The sequence below is a fragment of the Scomber japonicus genome, chromosome 9, assembly GCF_027409825.1.
Source record: "Scomber japonicus isolate fScoJap1 chromosome 9, fScoJap1.pri, whole genome shotgun sequence".
In the NCBI taxonomy this organism is placed as follows: Eukaryota; Metazoa; Chordata; class Actinopteri; order Scombriformes; family Scombridae; genus Scomber; species Scomber japonicus.
Window position 1 is genome coordinate 18,053,382 of NC_070586.1, and position 24,369 is coordinate 18,077,750.

Here is a 24,369-nt window from a genome sequence, read left to right on the forward strand (position 1 = left end):
ATCCATATTTGAGCAGGAATCTGATCCCAACATGTGAATGAAAAATGCAAACAACACATGGAAAACATTAGCAACAACCATAGCAACTAAGGCTACAGAATTGTCAGCCATCAGACCAAAAACAAAAAGATAAAACTCCTCACATGTGTAAAATAAAATATTGAGTAACTAATTTTGTCACTTTTAATTTAGCTTCAAAAATGTTTATTTGGACAACAAAATGTTATAACACATAACTTGGAGAGTGTTATTATAATTTTGTAGCAAGGGACAAGAATTTCCTTGAAAGAACTGCTTCATTTAAAGCCAAGTCTTTGTCAAGTTGAATTGAATTTGTGCCTGTTCACACTTTTTACATTTCTGCAGGTTCAGTGAGCTTACCTGCTGCACACCGACTCAAATAATTACTGTATTTTTAATAAAAATCTTTTCGATAAAACATTTTGAAAGCTACCGCAGATTTTGTAAAACAATAACATTATATTATATTACACATGTATCATCATGGTATGACTCCACTGGAAGTCAATAAACATTAATGTTGAATTACCTCTCAGCTCTACTAAAATGTAAAAAGTGTTGCCCCAACATGCTTTATCATTCCTTTGAGAGCTGAGAGGATTTAGACATGGCTTTCCTTGGGTGCCACTTTAGCAATTACTTGTCTTTTCAGAAGTAATGTGTTCTCATGTACCACGGTCAGCTGCAATGTATGTGTCCTTGTGCATGAGCATGAATGTATGTGCACATGTGTGAGTGCATGTATTATTTGCATTTTTCAGATGTTAGTTTTGTGCTGTTGATTTAACCCTGTCAGGTGCGGGGAAACCTAATCCTGATCCTCCTAATCACCCATGTGTCTGCCTCATAGGGGAACACCCTGATAGATTGCAAGACGTACGTTTACGTTTAACCCTTTCACTCATATACAGCTTCATATTTCAAGCTCTATGTTTAATTAAACCGAGGCCCAAATTTGAAACTACATAATGGGCAAAATATACAGGGGGCAATGAACATTTCAATATGGAAAGAGTTACATATCCAAACACTAGCACCCTGAAAGCACTGAAACCCTTTAACCCTTGGATGCATGAACGACCGATACCTACACTCTTCCATGAGTGGGGTCAAAAATGACCCCAATTAGAATCAATGTGTTTTTGCAATGAATTTAAAAAATGTCTTTCATTTTGGTTAAAGGTGATTATATTTATTATATTTGAGTCAACAAAAAACTGATTTTACATTTAACAAGTTTATTTATAACTTTTTTTTTAACACACACATGCACACACACACCCACACGCGCACACACCCACACACACACACACCAATCACCAATATAATAGGTTACCTAACAGGTTAGCTTTTATTACAAGGAATTATGAATATAGTGAGTCTCTACACAACAAATGCTGTAATATCAGCTGGTTTACTGAGCTAGTGTAATGTTTGCTAGCTTACTAAGCCAGCTAACATTACACTAGTTTAGTAAAGCCAGCCAGTGGCATGCACAGACTTTTTGAAGGGCAGGGGCAAAAAGAAAAAAAGGGCACATACAGCACGTTCTCGCCACTGAAAAGGGCACTTTTGCACACGTTTTTGCCACCTAAGTGCACAGTTTTGCATGTTTTGCCAACCAGGAGGGCACCTTAGCATGCGTTTGGCTCCCAAGAGGGCACCTTAGCATGCGTTTGGCTCCCAAGAGGGCACCTTAGCACGTGTTCTGGCTCCCAAGAGGGCACATTAGCACGCGTTCTGGCTCCTAAGAGGGCACCTTAGCACGCGTTTGGCTCTCAAAAGGGCACCTTAGCACGCGTTTGGCTCTCAAGAGGGCACCCTAGGATGCGTTTGGCTCCCAAGAAGGCACCTTAGCACGCGTTTGGCTCCCAAGAGGGCACCCTAGAACGCGTTTGGCTCCCAAGAAGGCACCTTAGCATGCGTTTGGCTCCCAAGAAGGCACCTTAGCACGCGTTTGGCTCCCAAGAGGGCACCCTAGAACGCGTTTGGCTCCCAAGAAGGCACCTTAGCACGCGTTTGGCTCCCAAGAGGGCACCTTAGCACGCATTCTGGCTCCCAAGAGGGCACCTTAGCACGCGTTTGGCTCCCAAGAGGGCACCTTAGCACGCGTTTTTCAACAATTGGGCCACGAGGCGGGGTGACCACCCCCCCTTGCCCCCCCTTGTGCACACCACTGAAGCCAGCTAACATTACACTAGCTTAGTAAACTAGCTAACAGAGCTAGCAGTAGTAAGCTAGCTAACAGAGTACAAACATTACTACTAACATTATTTTGTAGTTAGCTAACTAATGTCTACTTTGTTGACCAATATGATTGATATGTATATATGATGATTCTATAGGAAATGCTTGGGGTCATTTTTGACCCCACTTATGGAAGAGTGGGGTAGTGACACAAAAACTGCAATTTCTTTAAATGTATAAAAACATTTTAAAAAATTCAAATGGCCTCAAGTCACAAACATGTTTTATGAGGAATACCTGGAATATGGAAGTGTAAAAACTTTTAATTTCAGAGATTTTGAAGAATAACAACCCTCGGGGTCATTTTTGACCCCACTTATGCATCTAAGGGTTAAACTCATGGAGACAGTCCTTCAGTAACAAAGTAAAATCAATATTACTAACACTGAATATTTCTTCTAACACAGATTTCTCTATTCAGGAGAGACTTAAATTGTTTGAATTTTAAATACCATTAACTCAATAGTGTTTCCATTGTGTGATGACAGGACATTATTTGTGAAGTGACATAGTTAGAAGTTAGTGCCAAACAGAAGTACCATGAAATCAATACCATTGATTTGCTGTTAGGCTCTGTATGGCCACTTACAGATGTGAATGTCAATAGAGCACTATGCTACAAGTGTCATACCCAGTAAAAAAGGTCTTTTTTTTTATTCAAAGGGAAAATGACGATATGAAGCGTACAATACAATTGTTACCAGTTCCACTGTGAAACAGTTGCCTCCTGGCTGGAGTTTACACCTGTAATCCCCTGATGACACGGTGCTTCCACCCTGGATAAAGCAAACAGGGTGTGGGTCCCACATTGTCAGGATCAGATGAACGCTTGTGTGTTTGTGCATGCTGGCCGTGCACAATGTGCTGAGCTTTTCGGAGACATGACAGTACAGTACACCTGGATATACTTTGTTGCCACACCTGCCACACCTGGAATGCATACCTCACACTCACACGTGTATGCATGTGCAGACAAAAGGCTGAGCAGACTCTAACTTTAAAAAGGTGGACTGTATCTATTGTGAATTAGTCCCAGACCAATGTGAAATGGTCAATATTTTTTCTCTCCTCCTTCAAGATCATTTTCTACCAAGTATATGGCTGAGATTTTCACAATGTATATGTGGGTTATATAACAGATGTACCAAAACCCTTGATTCAGTATTTATTTTTTCAAAATGTTATGAAGGATTAGTCACTCCACTTGGCATATAATATTTTTTTATATTAGTTAGTTTTTGTAGCAGAACTGGTGGTGTTAAGTACAAAATTGAGCAATTACCATGAATTAGTGACAATTATGAATGACAGTCTTGCACCAAGAAAAAGGATTCTTTGTATTACTTGCGTAAATTCTTTGACAGTCACTCACTCCACCACGACCAATTTACTTTGATTGATGATTGACTAACAGTGCTTCTCACTTATGACAGGACAGACTATAAACACTTTTCTGTAAAAGCTGATGAGGAAAAAAACGACACTTATGCAACGTCATATAAGAAATGTTTGTTTTAAAAATTGAAGCACTGATAGCAGGGTAATGTAGTTTTACAGAAGTATGTTGCCTCTTCTGTACATGTTGATCATGGCAGGGTTTAAGAAACTTCTACTGATATTTAAACTTACAGACCATCAACAGACAGCATTTGTGGTCCACTCCATGTCAGTGCATAGTATAATGTCCTGCTTTGAGTATGCTTGCAGACAATGTTGTTGCTAGAGAGCCATGTACTTAGAGAGCCATTTCCTTCATAATAGCAGCCAAAGTAAGATAATTAATACAGATGGGCTCCACCAATGAGAGACACACACCTGAGGATTTGAAGTTCCTCTTCTGAATTCTGCAACTCATCACAGAGTCTTCTCCACCTCAGCAGTGCTTTCAGGTCAGACTGTTCTGCTGTTTCTTGTAAAGAGAGCTGGGGGAGATATAAGGAGAGATAAGGACAATGTAAAGGACGCTGTTAAAGATGTAAAGTAAAACATTAACATGGAAAAGTCGAAATTTATTAGCAAAAACAGAAAAAAGTAAATTAAATGAAAAGGCAAAAGGAACATGTTGTGATATAAACAGCGATGACCACCAGTGTGAGCAAAGGTCATAGCATAAAGGTGACATGATCAAACAGCACTGACATAAGAAAAACATTTGTGTAACTCTAGATGGTGTGGGAAAGCAAGTGGGAGGATTATATCTGTGTGCACAGCAACTCCTGGATCAGAGTTGTGTGGCAAGTACACATTTTGTACCAGTGTTACACCCTCTTCTTCTGTCTTGTTTATGTATTTCTCTGTGTAGATATTCCTGACTGGTCCTTAAAAAGATGTTTGGTGTTGAAAGATGCACACAACTTCCAATCTGGCAGATTTTTCACCTTGATGTTTCATCTAGTGCTTTTGAATTTTCTTAAAGAAAGGCTGAAATTGTACTTTTTCGAAGTGTTTCCCATTAGTCTTTGTCTTTCATTAAATATGTTTGGGTGTGATTGTTTATTTTGTGGTTGGACCAGGAGTGTCTTTTGTTCAGTTTGGTCCACTCCCCTTACCTTTCAGGCACTGTTTTTGTTTATTTTCTGTGCTTTTTGGATCAGAACTGGGGTTGGTGTCTTTATAAACTGTTTCATTGTGTGCCTGATTTATGGTTTTACTTCAATACCTCCATTGGTCATCAGTCCTCAAAATGCATTCCAATGACAACATTGATTATTGTCTTAATGCCTTAATGATGACTGGATCATTGGGATCATAGCAGTAATTCTGGATGACCAGAAAGATGAAATGAACTAAATAAATACAGAAAATATCTACTAAATCATTCCTGGTGATATTTTCTGTCAGAGAGGACTTTCTCAAGACAGCTATAACATACTAGGCATAAAATGTTGGCAACAGTGGTGTATCTGAAAGTTCATTCTGTGATCCAGAAGTGTTAGTCGACTTTGAGTGACATTCTATAAAAGACCAAAATTACTTTCATGAAATAGCTGTATTAAAGTACAATAATAAGGCAGAGATTTTAGTGTACAGTACTTGCTGTGCTTGGGCCCAGATAATGTCCTCCAAGTAGGTGGCAAAGCCCTCACTGATCCATTCCTCAGTCCAGTCTCTGGCTCCGATGACCAGACCAAACCAGGAGTGGGCAATCTCATGGCACAGCCTGGACCCACACAGAGACAGGGTACCCTCTCCAGAACCAGGATTCCCAGCATACAGAACGCTCTGGGACAGGAAAATTATATGGGGGCTGGGAAGACAAATGGAAGAAATAAAGAGAAGTGATGAAAGAAAGAAAGACAAACTCAGAAATAAATTACATTAAGGGAAGAGAGGATTGAGAAATAAGTGAAGGAATGAGAAAGAAAAAGGGACATGGATTAGAAAACAGTACGGGAGAAAACAAAATGATTGTACAAAGTTAAGTAAATGAGAGAAGGACAAGAAAATACAGAGTGAGGGAAGACAAGAGCTAACAGGAAAAAACAATTATTCAAAGTGACAAAGAAAAGTGCAATAAAAAATACTGTACCACCCTCTAAAAAGATCAAAGAATAACTGCGGTAATATTACACACCTTTGATTACTGAAAATTTTGCCTCAACACGCCATGAAAGCCAACCCGACAACATGTGTGTGCATACTAAGTACTAAGCATGAGAGTTACAAGATGCCCATCCCTCTCTTCATCTTCTACATTATGTTTAGCAAAGGGCGGCACTCATGCCGAACTTTACTGCCCCGTACACCAAGAACATCATGTTCCTGGGACTAAAATTGTCAACCGCCAATGGGTAAAATCCACTTTTCTTCTAAACATGACTTCAAGGAAGAGCTGGAAATATAAAATTTAAAGAGGGTTTAGAAGTTGTGATGATTTTACAATAAAATATAATTATACATCCAGTCGTTACCATTTTAAGATCTTGGATCATGGAGACGGAAGGGCGTCTGATATATGCCTATATTTTTTAAATTATAAGCGTCTGTAATAGCTGTAATGACACAACTGATTTATTGGACAGTTACGTTAATCAATATATAATTTGCATAATTCTCACACAGATCTTAAACATATGCTTACAATTTTGATATCTTTCTAGATTATGTGAATCAGCAGTGCATATATAAAAAATAGAAGTAGGAAAAGTTACATCTATACACCCATATTTAGATATAATACACTATAAACATTCAGATAAAATAAACAAAAAAAGTTTAAAACTGCTTTAAGTTATGCCAAAGATATGAGATTGCTTATACTGAGGGAAGTGTTGGTGTGTGTGTGTGTGCCAACAGAACATTTTATCAAAGCTATGAGAGTCAACAAAACATTTAGAGGAGGTAGTAAGGTTGTGAGTGGCTTCATTCCAATATAACAGCTAGCAAATGTGAGCTGGTAAATACTCTTATGTATAGATAATGATAAAGATAATTTCTCTTAATGTCCATTTTTCATATCTGATTTTAAAAAGAGCTTTCCTGTTTGATGCAGGGTTTGGAAAGTTTACTTCAGTGTTCTTTACTGGCAGAACAACAACTGCTGAAATGGGAACAGCACAGCCACACACACACTTCATTCACATACTTGTAGTTAAACTTGAGCTCAGCAGTGACATGGAGAATGGTTTAAGTTTTCTTTTTGTTATTAAATGGCACATCATGAGCATTTCCTAAGAATTAAAAAAAAAGTTAAAGTCAGGTATGCAGTAAGTGTGATTCTACAGCGGTTTCAGAAAAAATGACATACCTAAACTGTATTTAAAAATTATTTGACAGAAAATGAATCACCTTTTTGATACTGGATTATTCTTGATATTGCATAAGAACTGTCAGAAACATTCTGTACATTTTCTGCATTCTCAGTTTACACAGACACAGGAATACAAGACATGTGACTTTTAACTATGAGACAGCGCTGGCACAACAGGACCAATAGGAGTGCTCTGTCAAAGCCAAGGTCAGGGCTGAAAACTTTTCTGGAGCATTCTTTACTTCTGTCTTATGTAAGAGGCTCTGAGTGCCCTGAGGGGCTAAGGGCTGACTGTGCGTGAGAGGCAGGCTATTCTTCAACAGAAGAATGGGGGACGGGTCAAAGAGGTGAGAATGAATGGTCTCTCTTTCTCCTGGACCATATAACAACACCAAACTGTCTAGAGTTCCTTTCACACTCTCTAGATCTTAAGTGCCCCAACCACTATTGACCTGACATTGGTGGGATAATTTATGGCAAACTCCAGGTCCCCTCTGCATTTCAAGAGGTCACACCACCCTACTACTGTGACAAACAAGTTAAAGATGCTGCTACATTATAGAGCATTAGAGAGCAACTGTCTCTCTCTCTCTCTCTCTCTGTGTGTTTCACATCAGGGTTAATCATTAAGCATTGTCAATATACAGCAATAATGCATTAATTATGGAATATAGTGTTTCGCTAGTCTGGCTAATGCTAGACCCTACCACAAGTGAGGTAGGGTCCGGCGAGGAGCCGTTCATTTTCTCGTATTTGAGATGGGATCAACAAATGTCAATCAAATGCTTCTGTACGCTACTGGACAAACTTACAGCCAATCATATCAACGATAGAAGATGACTTATTCAGAGCCTGTAGGGAGCAGCGCAAACACATCCTTTTTATGAAAGAAAAATCATGTAGCGCAAATTTTCAAAGTGAACTTGCTTTCCAATTTATTTAGCAGACAATCTACTGCTGCTTCGAACGGTTGCTGCACCTCCGTGGCCGCCATGCTGGATGTAAACAGAGTCGCTCTGCGGTCATCATCGCCTTGAGCCCGCCTCCCCATTCTGAGATTGGTTCCCTATCTCAGGTGAAGATTTTGTCTTGGTGGCCATGCTAACTTTCTGAGCGAAGTGGAATGTCACTGGAAAGAGCATGGGTTTACCCAGGCTAGTATTTCGCCCCTCAGAACGTCAATTTTACTTGTCAATGGTCCCACCCCCAACTCAAGAGACTCAGCAGCTACAATTACTTCACCTGTTGAATTGACAGTCTACTCCCACAGCTACAATAAAACCACAAATTGCTGCCATTGATGAATTACAATAAGCTGTAAAATGAGCTGCTCTCATCGAGGAAAGATTAGCATCTTAAAACATCAGATGACAGAGTAGTTATTTTCTTTCCTTTCCATAACCCAATTATGGTGACAAGCTAAGTCAATTATAAAAGAAAACAGTGAGTTAAGACATAGGTTAGCACAGGTCTCCCAGACACTCTATTTTGGAGCAAAACAAAATCGGATATCTGAAGAACACAACTACTCTTTATTTCCCTGAGGATTGTTTATCAGATACCAGTCAGGCCATTGCCTTCTGTTCTTTAGGAACATGTCAACATCATACAATAGGGTCTTATGGGCATCATTTCCGAGACAGCATCTCAAATCTAATCCCATGTTTTTCCTGATTACACAAACAAAGGCTCTCACTGGAGCAGGGGATGCTAACATTAGCCTTATGAGTTTCTTTGTAGCTTAATCTTATTCCCCCACAATTGGATAAGCATGCCTTTGTTGTCAGTTCCAGGGGTGCGTATGTGTATGTCTGTCTGTGTGTGTGTGTGTGTGTGTGTGTGTGTGTGTGTGTGTGTGTGTGTGTGTGTGTGTGTGTGTGTGTGTGTGTGTGTGTGTGTGTATGTGTGTTTGTGTGTGAGTGAGTGTGAAACACAAAGACAGCCTTTCAGAGACGGCGCTTGCACATGCTCCTCCGAGGGAGGCGGAATCCATCACTACAGTGACAAATAGTGTCATCCCACCATGGTGGGGATGAACAACAACAGCATCTTTCACATTCACTGATACACTGACTGACATTAGTTGACATCAGGGACCTGTCAGGGATACATGCATGGGAAGACTTGTTTCACAAGTACCTGCACATGTGTGTGTACACCTTTCATCTCCACTACAGATCTGAATGTTTGTCCCTGATTACCAATACAATAAGTTACATTGTCTGAATTAGTTTCAAGCAAGGCTATTAAGCATTATTATCAAAGCAAATACAGATGTTATTGCACAGTCTGCTTACAAATTCTACCTTTTTACTGTTCTTAGAAATAATGTGGATTAATCAGAGACTGGGAAATACAACTTCAAACTATACCCTGTGTTATTTGGGCCATATGGGTTATATGGCACAATTTTCACTTCTCATTCCTGATTATCTTGTGATTGCCACCTGTGTTGCTGTTCTTGATTCTTCAGGTGCTCATTTTAACAGGATTTTTTACAGAATTAATTTTAAAATAACATTCCTACCATTTATATACCAGAATAAGCTTTGTGTTGGTGTCAAGATGCTTTTACAGATTTACACAAATCATTTAATAAATAATAAAGTTGTAGGCTTAACTGGAAGTCCAAAGCCACCCTCTACTCGTAATACAGTAGCTTACTTTTTACTTCTACAAACCCTTTCACAAAAGCAAAGGTTCTGAACAAAAAAAAAATCCTTGACAGAAGTTATATGCAGAGATAAGTTTTCTTCTATATAAATGCGGGATTAAAGACACTCAGAGAGTTGGTGGAGAAGAAACAAACAAAGCCTGTAAAATGGTCCAAATTTGGTCTCTTAGCATGGCTAATCATTTTCAGTTGATTACAAATGTCTAGATGTTTTTGATGGGTGATGCCACTATTGACACCTTGAATGCATATGAATATTTGTTATCGCTGTCTTGTGTCTGTTTTTAATGTATCAGATTTTCCTTTATTATTGACTGCTTGCTGTCGACTTCCCTTATGATTAAATAAAGACTGACTCTACTCATCTCTGTTTAGTCACATTCTTCTCAACAATACAATAAAGAAATACATTTACAATATCTGAGACTTAATTGGATGCCAATATTGGTATCTTCTATTAATTATATTTTTTGTTCCTGCTTAACCTTGTGTGGTATTTCTGAAAACTACATATGAATATGATGAAAAATATATGCACAAACTCATGTGCAGAGCCTTGCATGCTGTCACTCCATATTTTCATATGTAAAAGCTTAACAACAGTTGTATGAATTCATTTCCAGAAAACAATTAACAAAGCTGATCATACTGAAAGGCTGTCTCCATAGGGAATAACAGAGAAGAGACCTCCGGTGACCTTTCAGATGCCTGTACCCCCAATGGGTCTTAAAACACAAAATTAAATACTGATTAAAACTATCCAGTGCTTTCTCACACGACAACCTCATGACGCTGAGTCACCCTGGGTGACTTGGCACTGAGCTTCAGAGGTGCAAGCCAGGGCAAGTCTTCAATTTGGTGAGACACAGATTACAATAGTGTTTCGCTCCTCCATCTCTCCATCCATTATTCATCCCTCCATCCCTCCATCCATCGTTCCTGGCTGTAGGCCATTTGTTCCCCAGCGGGACACTTCCATGCATAATGCAACAGGGGCCCTATCATAGTCCTGTAATTGACATCCCCAGCCCAGCTCAGCTCGTAGCTGGGACATGACTAAAACAGCCCCATGAGAGAAAAACACGAAGAAAAAGATGATGAGAACTGAGTGTGTATACTGTATGTGTAAATGAATGAGTGACAAGGCAAGAAACAACGTAGGGAAAGAGATAAAATATAAGTGGAGATAAATATGAGGAAAAAAACATGAAAGCACAGAGAAAAAGGAAGAGAGAAGGTGAACAAATAGATTGTTTGATCTATATTTATGGAGAGAGAGAAAAAAAACAGTAAGAAAAGAAGAGAGGGTGGTAGAGAGAGGTAAAGAACGAGAGAGAAATAGAGAGAAAGCATCCTCCAACTGTCACTCTATGTGATGAGTTTTTTGCTCTTTCCCCAAGTGCAGGGTGAACTCCCTGGTGTGATAACTGTTGAACTGCTGAACCACTGGGGCACTGATGCTGATACAGCTGCTGAAACTTCACACATTGTTCACAAAACTCCATACCCATACAGACAAAACGCAAACACACACTTTCAAGACACAATGACAGACAGGTAAGTAGATGGAGAAAAGCCACACGAAAAACAACATGCACACAAAGCACAGCTTTGTCTATTCTTTTCTATTCAAGCAAATGTTGGCCTTTCCTAATGTCAGCTTACGGGAAGAAGCTTTGTCTCCTTCCCCTCCCTCTCTGACAGAGTCTGTGGGCTATTTTAGACACAGGGGCCTATTTGACCAAACTCCTACCACCCTTCGTTCTTTTTTAACAAGTCTGACTTCAAATGTCTGGCATTCCAGGCTGGCTGCAGATCAGCTCTCTGCTCCCAGACGGGGCCCCATAGGGCCAGGCCAAATGCCACTCCATGTAGGGCCTGATCACATGAACAGGGGCCAGGCTGGGGCCCCCAGAGAACTGCCCCACCCACATACTGTACACTGCATCGCATCAGAGCCTGAAAATAAATACCAGAAAAGATATCAGAGGTCATCAGAAACAAGAAGGCAACTCTGCTGCTTGAGTCTGAAGGAAATGAGGCCTTGTACTGCTGGCACATGAGACATAAATGTCAGGTTTCAAGGTTACACTGTTGTTTCCAGCTGCTTTACCTCAAATCCTATTAATGCATGCATAGGTAGCTGGCTCTAATAAGATCGGGTTTCTATTATGCTGATGGGATCCATGTGGGTCATAACCTAATGAGGTCAAGAATGTTTGTGTACATTCACACACTAATAAATATGTGAAAATGAAATTCATAACAGACTACCCCCACACGCCAGCAGTATGTCACAAGATCAAATATGCACATCAATGGAAATGAAATAGTGTCATAAATATTGCAGGTGTGTATCACCATATCTAAATGTGTTACAACATTTGGTATGAATACAATCAAATGTGTAAAAAACATTTTGATCAAATTAATTCAAATGTTTGAATGTGTAAAAAATATCTGAACAAATAGATTAAAATTCAAATTGGGAGTGCATAGAAGATTTTAAAATGTGCAATTAATATTTGAACAATGGTTTGACATCACAACCATTGGTGAGTGCATTGCATTAATGATAAGCAAGTGTATCAGCAGCTTAACAGCCAAGTTGGAGTGCTGCCAAATAAAAAATAAAGAAACATATGAATGAATTATGTGTATAGTCACAAAAAACTATGTGCGTATTTTCAAAAGAATAGTATGTACATATTGATTAACAGATTTAAATTTTCACAAAATGAGGCTAAATTGTCTGCAAATAGTATAATCTAATAATATAGTACTTTAACAGAATGGAGTTAATGAACTACAGATTTATATGAGATTATTTGGCAAACATGAGTGCCACAAATATGTACATAGCAAATTAAAAAGATACAAAAGGATAAAAACTTACAAGAACTATTTACCAGCTTAACAGACAAATAACAGTATGTAAAGACAAGGTGGTATGCTGCCATTCAGAATAAAAGCCATACACATGAACTATGTCCATATTTACAAAAGAACAACAGTATATTGGTTATCAGATTAAAGTCGAACTATGTGCAAATAACGTGCAAATACCATTATAATTTACCAAACTGGAGTAAATAATTTATATGTGGTAATTTGTCAGACAAATATGTACACAGCAAATTGAAAAGATACAAAAGGATAAAAACTCAAAGTTACCTTAATTGTTGAGCTAACTTAATCTCTATGTCAACCTTAAGAGACAAAGGGTGTATAAATGTAGATATCCTACATGTGTTCGGTACTTTTATTTTATCTGGGTTGTATATTCTTTTTCTTACAGTCTACCTCTCAACACCAAAGTAAATTCATTGAATTTCTGTTTATGATTCTCATCTGATTCCAGATCACTCCATGAGGGTGCTGTGACAGAATTCATCATCGACAAGATCCATACCCTCAGTGCTTTCCCTCAGATTGAGCAATGTCGGATGCAGAGGAAGAGGTAGAATCCGCTGCAGGACACAATTTAAATGAATAGGAGGCTGAAGTGCCAAAGAGCTGCAGCACCTTATCTGGCAGTTTGTGCTCATCGCATGCATCTCCAGCCAGCTTCAAACCATTATCTAATAAATAGAATAGAATTGGGGGTCTGAAGGGACATACAATCCCTGAATTTGTTTTTCATGACACCATCTGAAGAGTCTCTCTACCTCAGCTTTTGAGTGGGGCGAACAGGACAGAAACTGCAGCAGAAGCTAAATTTTCATACGGGTTTATGCCTGCTGCATCCCTATGTTTGTATATTTCTATGTACAGTATGTCAGCCCAGAATGCCATGGTGTTTATTGTTTCCTCTCATTTCTGAAGGTGAACAGGACTGCACTGATTAATAATTTTGTCAATTATGGCTGGGAAATATCATAGAAAGTTTGTGAGTTTTTGTCAGTTTTTGACAGCCATGTATGCCTCTCTGTGCTTTGGTGACCTAGATGATATGTATAGGTTTTACTAACAATTTGAACTGTGTCTTTGGAGGCAGAGCTTACAGACAATTGTACAGACATCATATCATTGAGCTCTCAAAAGCATTTGATACTGTCAATCATAAAATCCTACTCCACAAACTACAGTTTATAAGTTGAGATGAAGTCATGCTTAATTGATTGCACTCTTACCTTACAGAGAGAAATAAGACTGTTGCTGCTGATGGTAATCAGTCAAGCCATTTTATAATCAGAAATGGGTTGCTATAGGAGTCTATCTTTCGTCCATTGCCATTTACATTTTACATAAATAACAGAATTATTCCTAAACAATACTTAAATGTCCACATATTTGCAGATGATACCATTTTAAATGTGCCATGCTCCATCCCAGCCCAGGGCAATGACTCATCTTCAGTCTGCCTTTGATGCTTTCCAATTATCACTACTTAATCACAGGCTTATTTTAAATGCAGAGAAGACCAAGGTATTCTCCACCTCCACCAGTCACTCTATTTCATTTATTTATCAAAATGTTAAATGGCACCCATATTACTCTTGCCAAGTCATACAAATACTTAGTAATTTGGTTTGGCAGCAGACTAACATTCAAGACTCATATTCAACATTTGGTTTAACAGATTTCCTGTATTGTCATGTTGCCATATCAACACCACAGCAGTTAAACCCTGTATATCATAGTGCATTACGCTTTATTATAAATGAAAAATGTCATATTGATCATTGTTCTCTGTATCACAAGGTTAGTAGGACTTCCTTGCAGTCAATAAGAAATAGCGATCTCATTGTATTAATCTATTAATCTATTATCTTCTCCTGTTGAAGCTTCCAAACTACCTCATATCTCTTCTCTCATTTAAATCAATTAACTTCGATACATGATCCAGTAATTAGTTAACTTAAGATATCATGTACACAGCAATGTTGGCAGAACTAGTTTTAGGTATTATGCACCTTTTAAAATGAACTGCAAACTGTTCTGAAATTTGAGTTACATTCCCCTTGGAGATTGTAAAGCTTCATTATCTGATGTTTTTTTTATGGTTCTTGTAATTGTATTAATTCTTTGTTTATTGTGTTATTTCCGTCAGCTAATAGTGTTCTTGTCTTATTAATGTGTCTTGTTCTCAGGTCTCTTTTGCCAAAGAGATCATAATCTTTGTGAGGCTGCCTGAATAAATATAAATAAAATAAAATAAACTGTAAACCTTTTTTGTTACTTCAAACCTTTGATGTGTAACTGCAAACCTTTGTGCAAGTCTGTATGCATTTACACACTGGAAATGATTTGTGCTAAATCTTTTGTTGTTTTGTTAACAAAATGTCATGCACAGCTACAGATCTGCTAACAGAGTTATTCAGATATTATTTCAAACATTTGAATTAATTTCATCAAAACACTTTTTTACATATTCACACATTTCAATGTATTAAAAAAAATGTTTTCACACATTCAGATGGTGATACACAGCTATGACCCTATTTTGTTTCCATACACATACACATCCACACACACACACCCCTACATACTTTCAGCAAAGCTTCTTTGAATCTGTATCAGCTGGGAAGTGATAGCAGATGTCTGATCCATCCTCTCTTAACAGTAAACCAATCCACAGAGCGGTTTGTTCCTTGTTTAGTACAGAGTCCAAACTGATGTCATGCCAGAGGAATGTTCTTGAGTGAGGGTGTCTGTGTGTATGCAGGACGCTAGAGCAGTGATGCTGGGGCAGAGATTTAAAACAGTCTTTATCTACAACAGTAAGCTCTCCTTAAGGGATTAATTGGCTGGTATGTTGTCAATATATTGGACACCACACAGCGAGAAATACAATGCTATTTCCAAAAAGACAAGCAATAAGTGGCAATAAGAAAGGAGGACATCTACAAATACACTGTACCTACCCAAAGACATAAAATGTCACCATCAAAATCCTATATCACATTTCACAGACTCAAACTTTCCCTCATTCAATACAACTACTGCCTCAGTAAAAAAGACAGGACAAATCTATTTCACAGGATTCTAATTTCATGCCTATGGAATAATAAATACTCCTTTTTCTTTGTTAGAATGAGACGGTGTGGAGATGGAAAGTGAGACTGCTCAGTACTGCGGGGCGTGAAATTAGCCAGTGACCAGAGCTTTTTCTCCTCTACAGGGTTCAGGCTGCTACCTGGCTAAGCTGTATGCCTGTCAGACAAACCCTGCAGCTGATTGATATACTTTGTGTTGAAGGTGTTTATGTAAATACTTTTGCAAAAACACATTTACACAATACTACAATAGCTAATCACTGGGCAAAATATACAGTAATTATCATTTTGACAATTGACAATGTACAACATTGTATTATTCATACTGAAGAAATACCTTAACAAGAGGCAGCACTGACTGGGTCTTAATCAACAGGTGTTGACACTTGAGGAAGAATATGCTTAAACGCCTTAAAATTAAACATTTCTACCCTTTGTGTGGCACCAAGCATCGTCTTTAATAGCGGTACATGAATATATAAATACTTCTAAAACCAGCAGGACGCTAGTTTTTTTTTTAAATGACAGGGATAAACAGTGCAACTATGGATTTGGTGCACTAGAGAATATTTACAGTTGCATGACGGTGTACAGTACTATTAACACAAAATAAACTATGGTGCTCATGTTAAGAGTAATGAAGGAACATTTCACCCACAGCAATGGTGTAGCTCAATGATGTATTTTTAATAGTTTTTTTTTTATCAACAATGAAGGTCTACGCCACAGAGCTATAAGCTAAATCTGGTTCTGACTACACAGGCAACACTTTGTTAGCAGGATCAATTAATTGTTGGTTTTGGTATTTTCCTGACAATAAGAAAAATATATTACAGTATCACCAGATTTCTCCTTTAAGCACGCTTATGAAGGAGGTACTCAGCAGATAGAATGGGGTCAATATCCCTACATGGCTCAAATGAAGTAACATTGCAATTAAAAAAAAAAAAGGCTATAGTGTGAAAGGAAATGGTAGACCACCTGGAGCACGGCTCCCCAAGGCTAAAAGCAAACCCAGACATGGGAAGCATTACCACAGAGCATTTCGCAGCACTTTGTTTCAAATGTCTCATTTTGGCCGGTTCAGTGCAGAGGTCCCACGGACATTAAGCCGTCTGGCTTTGCACAGACAAATTAAATTACCCTCAGCCTCTAGCTTCCACCGTCACACACATGCCCCAGGATGCAAACCAAGAGCAGCAACGTCCCCATACACGCCATACAGTGGGACCCATCCATCACTCCAGGGAATGGGGCCTATGGACTTATCCATTAGTTAGTAGAATGGATGTGCAGTGACAGGCCTGTCTTGCCACAGCCTTTGATACAGAGTTATGGCACATTGTGTCTGTTTTACTGTTAAACGTAGGACTATATGCCAGCTGTTGCCAGCAGGTTCACATCGGAGGGCAGTTCAAAGCAACACACCATCATTTACCAATCACTGATCATAATGGAGGCATATATGTCAACTGGAAAAAAACAGCATATACGATGATGGTTATAATTTGAGTAATGGAGCATATACACCCCTCCCTGAGCTACTAAATTATCGTGGTGGAGGGGTTTGCGTGTCCCAATGACCCTAGGAGCTCAGTTGTCAGGGGCTTTACGCCCCTGGTAGGGTCACCCATGGCAAACAGGTCCTGGGGGAGGGACCAGACAAAGTGTAGCTCACAAGCCGTGTAGTCGTAGTCGTTGGACTTGTGGCCTCCCAAAAAGCAGGGCCTGGGGACCCAGGTGTGGGCTCCCCTATCTCTGGGGCTGAGGTCACCGAGGTGGTCAAAAAGCTCCTCAGTGGCAGGGCCCCAGGGGTGGATGAGATCCGCCCGGAGTTCCTCACTTTGAGAAGGCATTCGACCGTGTCCCTCGGGGAATCCTGTGGGGGTTCTTCAGGAGTACGAGGTAGCGGACCCCCTGATACGGGCCGGTGTCAGAGCTTGGTCCGCATTGCCGGTAGTAAGTTGGACTCGTTTCCAGTGGGGGTTGGACTCTGCCAGGGCTGCCCTTTGTCACCGATTCTGTTCATAATCTTTGTAGACAGGATTTCTAGGCGAAGCCAGGGCATTAAGGGGGTCCGGTTTGGTGACTTCAGGATTGGGTCACTGCTTTTTGCGGATGATGTGGTCCTGTTGGCTTCTTCAGACCATGACCTCCAACTCTCACTGGATCGGTTGGCCGCCAAGTGTGAAGCGGCCGGGATGAGAATCAGCACCTCCAAATCCGAGTCCATGATCCTCAACTGGAAAAGGGGGGGGTGCACTTTCCGGGTCGGGGATGAGATCCTGCCCCAAGTGGAGGAGTTCAAGTACCTCTGGGTACGAGTGAGGGAAGGATGGAGCGTGAGATCGACAGGCGGATCGGTGCAGCGTCTGCAGTAATGCGGACTCTGCACAGATTCGTCGTGGTGAAGCTCTCGATTTACCAGTCGATCTTCGTTCCTTCCCTCACTTATGGTTATGAGCTTTGGGTAATGACAGAAAGAACAAGATCGCGGGTACAAGTGGCCCGAAATGAGCTTCCTCCGTAGGGTGCCTGGGCTCTCCCTTAGAGATAGGGTGAGAAGCTCAGTCATCCGGGGGGAGCTTGGAGTAGACCCACTGCTCCTCCACGTTGAGAGGAGCAAGATGAGGTGGCTCGGGCATCTAGTTAGGATGCCTCCCAGACAGCTCCCTGGTGAGGTGTTCACGGCACGTCCCACCGGTAGGAGACCTCGGGGAAGACCCAGAACACGCTGGAGAGACTATGTCTCTCGGCTGGCCTGAGAACGCCTCAGGATCCACCGGGAAGAGCTGGACGAAGTGGATGGGGAGAGGAAAGTCTGGGCTTCCCTGCTTAGGCTGCTGCCTCCGCGACCCGACCCCGGTTAAGCCGAAGAAGCCAGTATGGTATGTTAGCTTTGGGTAGTGACCAAAAGAACAAGATCCCGGGTACAAACGGCCGAAATGAACTTCCACCGTAGGGTGGCTGGGCTCTCCCTTAGAGATAGGGTGAGAAGCTCGGTCATCCGGGAGGAGCTCAGAGTAGACCTGCTGCTCCTCCGCGTTGAGAGGAGCCAGATGAGGTGGCTCGGGTATCTAGTTAGGATGCCTCCCGGACGCCTCCCTGGTGAGGTGTTCAGGGCATGTCCCACCGGTAGGAGACCCCGAGGGTGACCCAGGACACGCTGGAGAGACGATGTCTCTCTTGGCTGGCCCCGGGAAGAGCTGGACGAAGTGGCTGGGGAGAGGGAAGTCTGGGCTTCCCTACTTAAGCTGCTGCCCCCGTGACCCGACCCCGGATAAGCAGAAGAAGATGGATGGATGGATGGAGCATATACACCCTTGAAATTGGTCATAAATTTTGAATTAAAAAACCATCATGCATAAATTGTTTGCGATTCTTCCTGTGGGGAAATACTAAAATGTTTGCAACAAAGTGCATAACCCTCTCCTGTCAAGCAGTGTAAGAGTTAAAAGGTGGCTACTTCAGTTGTGAGAAGACAGAATAGGTAAACCTATACTGCAGATAGAGAAGGGAAGTTGAGAGGCCCCAGATAACTAGAAAGGAATGTTCCTGCACTAACAAAACACTTGCTAAACTGGACCCTGCTATCTTCATTAAGAGCGCAAGGGAAGCTCTGAGCAAGAAAAAGAGACAAGAAAGCAAGGCCAGATGGATAGCATTGGCCAGCACTTGTGGGGTTTGGAGCTGTGTTCAGCAGGGTTAGGGAAACTGGAGAAAAGAAATAAAGCTCACCTAAACTTCTTGACTACTTGCAATCACTTTAAAAGTGTGCATAGGACACTCCCTCACCCTCTGTCCAGGTGCAGGCATGCAGAGCTGCCTTTTCAACCTGCTGGGCTCCTTTGTGTGGCTACAGAAGAGGGGGCGATCCACTCAAGGTGGGAAGAAAGGAACACCTCACCCTTGACTATTTGATTAACAGCTGTCTCCTGTGCCAAAAAATCCGACCCCCCACATCCCACCCTACCCATCCTGAACCCCCCAACTGACTTCTGAAAGAGCAGGTCTGTGTCGCACACTTCTAGGGTTACATCATGGATCAAACTGGAGTGGAGAGCAGAAAGGCAAGAAATCCACTGAGACATCAGAAGGAAGAGAGGAGGACAAGCAGTGGGAGGACTATGAAATAAATGAAGGGAGGAACAGAGAAAAAAGGGTATGGCACAGGTCAGCAAGGAAGCAGGAGGTGCAATTCAGTAAGGGTGCTAAGTGATGGGGAGTCATGGCCAAGAGTGAAACTGATGTTGGAAACTAGGGCAGGTTAAGATTATTATCTAATCTAGTTAATTTGTATTTTGTGGTATGCTATTACATTTCATCTCATTACCATTTAAGATGGTAACAAACACCAAAGCATTTCCCTAAAGGTAATGATCTTTCCTTAATGATCAGTTTTACCTTTTAAATGCTGTTGGTTTTGCATAATTCGGCCCACTTATTGTTGACCACTTTCAACAGTATGCAAGTTTTTAGGTTAGATCAGTTTTCAGTCATTTTAATGCATCATAAAAATCAACTTGCAGAAATGTGGGGCCTGTTATAATGTTCATTGAAAAGAAAAGTTTTAACTGAGACTTGAATATGGAAAAGGAACGACAGTCTCAGAGGGATTGATGGAGAGAATTCCAGAGCTTGGGGGCATGGCGCTGAAGTACAGGCCTCACATGTTATCCATCACAGTGAAAATTACGATGTAAAATTATATCGGTACATGGTAATGCACCTGTGAGCATTCACCACTTTAAAGAGCCTTCCGCAGCAGTGCATTCAAGGTTGTTAAGAAGTGAGTCAGTTGCCACTGCATTCATGAGTTTTGCTGACAGAAAATCAAGCTGAGAAGACTGACAATTTTTTGCATTAAAAAGGTTGCTGTTTGCCTGAAATAAATAAACCCTTTGCAATTGTATTACAAAGCAGGAAGAAAATAACTTTGATTTAAAGAGAAATTAATTTAACTTTAAATAAAATTAATTAACAACAAAAGTTAACCAAATGTTTGTAAGTTGATTTTCATACCATACTGAAATGAATGGATGATAATTATATGTGATTTCCAGTTAATGGGTTAAAACATGTAAAACCATGGGTCTGGTCCTATAAAAGATGGTTAGGGTTAGGTTAAGAGCTCAGGTGGCACTCTAAAAAGCTCCAAGGCAGCAGGGGATTATCCTGCAGGGTACTGAGTCCTCCGGCACTACAGCTCACTGCTTCCTCCCAAAAGGGCGCAATGGTCAATGTAACTTCCTGCTAGCCCATAAACAAACAATGCAGTCAACTGAAGTCAAGCTGAAAATCCTCCAGTGCCACTTAGAAAGGTCAAGAGCTACACACTAGTTATAATTTTTACCAAGTGCCTGTGACAGCTATATTGCTGCCTCGTTTGACTGTACTGCAAGTTGAACAAGCAGTTTAACTACATGATCCTTTATTTTTTTCCCATTTTACTTTAGGTAGTTTCCACCTCTGAGTTGAGTGTTGCTTAAAAGGAATTGATCAAAGCAAGAGGATTAGGAATGTAATATCAGTGCTAATTGTTTGCATAGTTTGAATATTAAAAATTATTTTGGTAATAAAGACGTTTGCAAGAGTTTGCAAATGTGTGTGTGATTCTGGTAAGAAAAACAGTGACAATCACGGAAGCTGGTAATAAACGTGCAATGAGACATGCTGAGAGACAGATATGTTTGTGGTTTTATCAGAGCCCGCCATCAAGTGGTGTGGAGCAACCCTCCCTTCGCCTGTTAACAAAAAAATCCCAATCGCAATAACAAAAAAAAAAGCACATCAATCTTACTAAATTGCAACTTAAGGATATGCCAAAAACATGCAAACTTTTAAACGATAATTTCTCAAAAAAACACGTAACAGGCAATGACAAATGATCTGTCTGGAATTCCTCTGACATCATCGCATCGCACTAAATACACATCCTTACACCATTATGTGAACAATACATGCATTCATACAAACACAAGCACAGGAATCTGCTTGTCTACAGTGAAGCAAAACAAAACCCACATCACCCACACAACTAAAAGGCCTGTTTCAACACTTGTGTCATTTCTCAACAAAATGTGGGGAAACCACCGTTCTCTCAGGGACGTTAAACATCTCTTCATTTGGGCACATTGAAAACAGAGTGATCTCTGATTAGTAATACAAGTCCAGCCAGCGCTTTGGGACACACAGGCTTCAGCTTCAAAGAGTGGGAGGAAATGCCGTGCCCTTCCTGTCACTCCCAGTCGGAACCAAATGACGTAGTTAAGATGCAATGAGGTGATTACATATCCACATGAAAAAAGAAAAAAATAGTATGAGCTAAGGCACACAAAAAAAGGCATAAATGCGTGCACGCACACACACACACATTACTAATTACTAATATTTAGGACAGCAGGACATCTGACCTTGACAACTCTGAGCAGATTCATTATATTTAGAGGTTCAGTCCTTCAATCACTCAGGACAATGAGCTTTTTTATACAAATTAAAAACTGTATTAACTTTGAAAGATTCCCCAACTGTGCCCCCTGAAAGCAATGCTTTCACACTCTGTCATTTTCTTCTTCTCATCTCAGACACGTCTTCATTCCTCATCACTTCCACTCTATCAATGTTTAAACATACTGTATTTTTTTTCCTCTCCCTTGTAGGCCCCACAATGTCTTAAATGTTTTACTAATAGCATGAGTAGAGGTAAAACTGCCACTGCTGCTGCTACATTCCACAATCTCAGGATGGTTTGTCATAGGAACCGACAGAGAAGGGTAGATGATATATGAGCGTACTAAGAGACAGACAGATTAAGAAAACATTGTTTGACATATTGTTATTATGTCTGTTGTGAGCTAAGATGCATCTGTTGATTATCTGAACTACTAAAGAACTCGTAAACCAGAACATAAGGATTATGTTGAAATATAACTGATTGATACTCTCAAAGCTACATAAAATAAACTGAAAGTGGTTATGCAAAAATCCTATGAACTACTGAACTACTTTTGCGCAAGCCTAGTTCCCTTTGTGTGTCTATGTGATTCAGAAAGCCTTGTGGGTGCACAGAGTACGTGGCACAGCCCTTGAATGCAGACCTGCCCTTACTTGACTTCTTAATCTTCGGTTTCCTGCCCTCCCTCTCCGTATCTTAGTATAAAAACTTCACGCCACTGTGAATCCTCCCCCTGCTTTGCCTCAGCCCTCCCTTCTCTGTATCACACTACAACAGCTTCATGCCTCCTTGCCACAGCTCCTTGGCCCACAGCCCCTCCACTCCTGCTGTTTCCACTGGGGCACTGCACAAAAACTGTGCTTGGCTTGGTCCCAAGCACTGGGGCCCACATACCTCCCAATCTCTAGATTAAATAGCGCCAGTCTCTGAAGTCCTTCCAGGGGCTAATGGCTTTTGTTGCTGGGAATAATCCACACATCCTCTCCCACATCCTGGGGGTCCGCTGGCCTGTTGCGAACCCCGCCTTTACCCTCTTCGTCTCATCTCCATCTTAATCTGCACTTCCATTTTGGCTGACCTCCCTGCCTTCCTATGGCACAAACCTGTGGTTAAGTGCGGGGGCATGCGGGACCGAACCACCCGCATTGAGGGGAGGATTCAGTGAGATGACACAGGGTTGAGACCCATGCAGAGTTTTATAGGGAGTCAGTGCAGGTGCTGTCTGAAGCTTAATGAAGGCCCTAAATCTCTTCTCTGTCATCTGCAGCTAACTGGGGTTTAGGCAGTCAGGGCAAGAAGGATAAGTGCCTGGGAGCTATCCTCATAAGGAAAAGAAAACATCCGTCAGGCAACAGCCACAGCAGAACAGCCCCTGTGTTAGCACTTCATGTCCGTTCAAAATAAATACAGCAGGGAGAAAGATTTTCACAAGAAGGGGGGAAAGGTTTTTCATAGATCAAAGAGCACGTTGTGTTTAGGGATACGGTTGTCTTCATTATTATATACAATTGAGAATTAGGTCCAGACTGTGACTCTGTTGTCACTGTCTGTCCTTCAAAATGCCTCTGATTGAGACCACTCACGCTATAACGTCAGAAATTCACCCAAAATACATATTCAGGTATGAGCTCATATCCTGTCTGGGGCACTTTTCTCCAGGGAGGCCACTGAGGGAGAGAAGGAAGGCAGACAGAGAGAAAGAGAGACTGTGGTTGCAGACCGCAGACACTGGGACAACGTTCACTGACCACCCTAATCAGTTTACTTTATCAACACAATTCTGAAAAAGGCCAGACATTGATGGTCTTTATTTTGCTTCAATTTCCAATTTTAACTTCATTCATATGGCTACCGGCTGGCTTTCAGTCATACCTACAGGCATACCATATGCCAGCTGAAAGTACTGTATTGCAGAGAGAATGCAAAACTATCACTGAAGTAGAATGCTAGAGGCCAGACTGAAGAGTGATGGACTGTACAGAGAAGTTTAGAGGGCAGAAAAGGACATCAAACACAGGAGGCAGGAATATCATGGGGGCAAAGAAAGTCAGGAGATGAAATGAGAGAATGAAGAGTGACAGTGAAGAAGTCGTCACAGACGCAGTACTTTGCCAGTTTTTAGAATAGAAGGACGACAGAAAACAGAGGAAAGTAAAGTAATAAAAAGGGAGTTCATATGGAAAAGGTGTAAGGAGTTAGAGAATAGGACACAGTAAGGGATGAA

The 24,369-nt window shown here is 40.8% G+C and overlaps 1 protein-coding gene across 2 annotated transcripts in view; it reads right to left on the reverse strand.

Annotated features, from left to right (window-relative positions):
• aopep (aminopeptidase O (putative)) overlaps positions 1 to 24,369 on the reverse strand; it is a 79,307-nt gene that overhangs the window by 47,515 nt on the left and 7,423 nt on the right. For both annotated transcript variants that reach the window (XM_053326106.1, XM_053326105.1), the window contains 2 exons: positions 5,302 to 5,515; positions 4,084 to 4,190 (listed from right to left, as the gene is read on the reverse strand). In XM_053326106.1, coding sequence (XP_053182081.1) covers positions 4,084 to 4,190; positions 5,302 to 5,515 — 321 coding nt within the window. The remainder of the gene's footprint in view (positions 1 to 4,083; positions 4,191 to 5,301; positions 5,516 to 24,369) is intronic.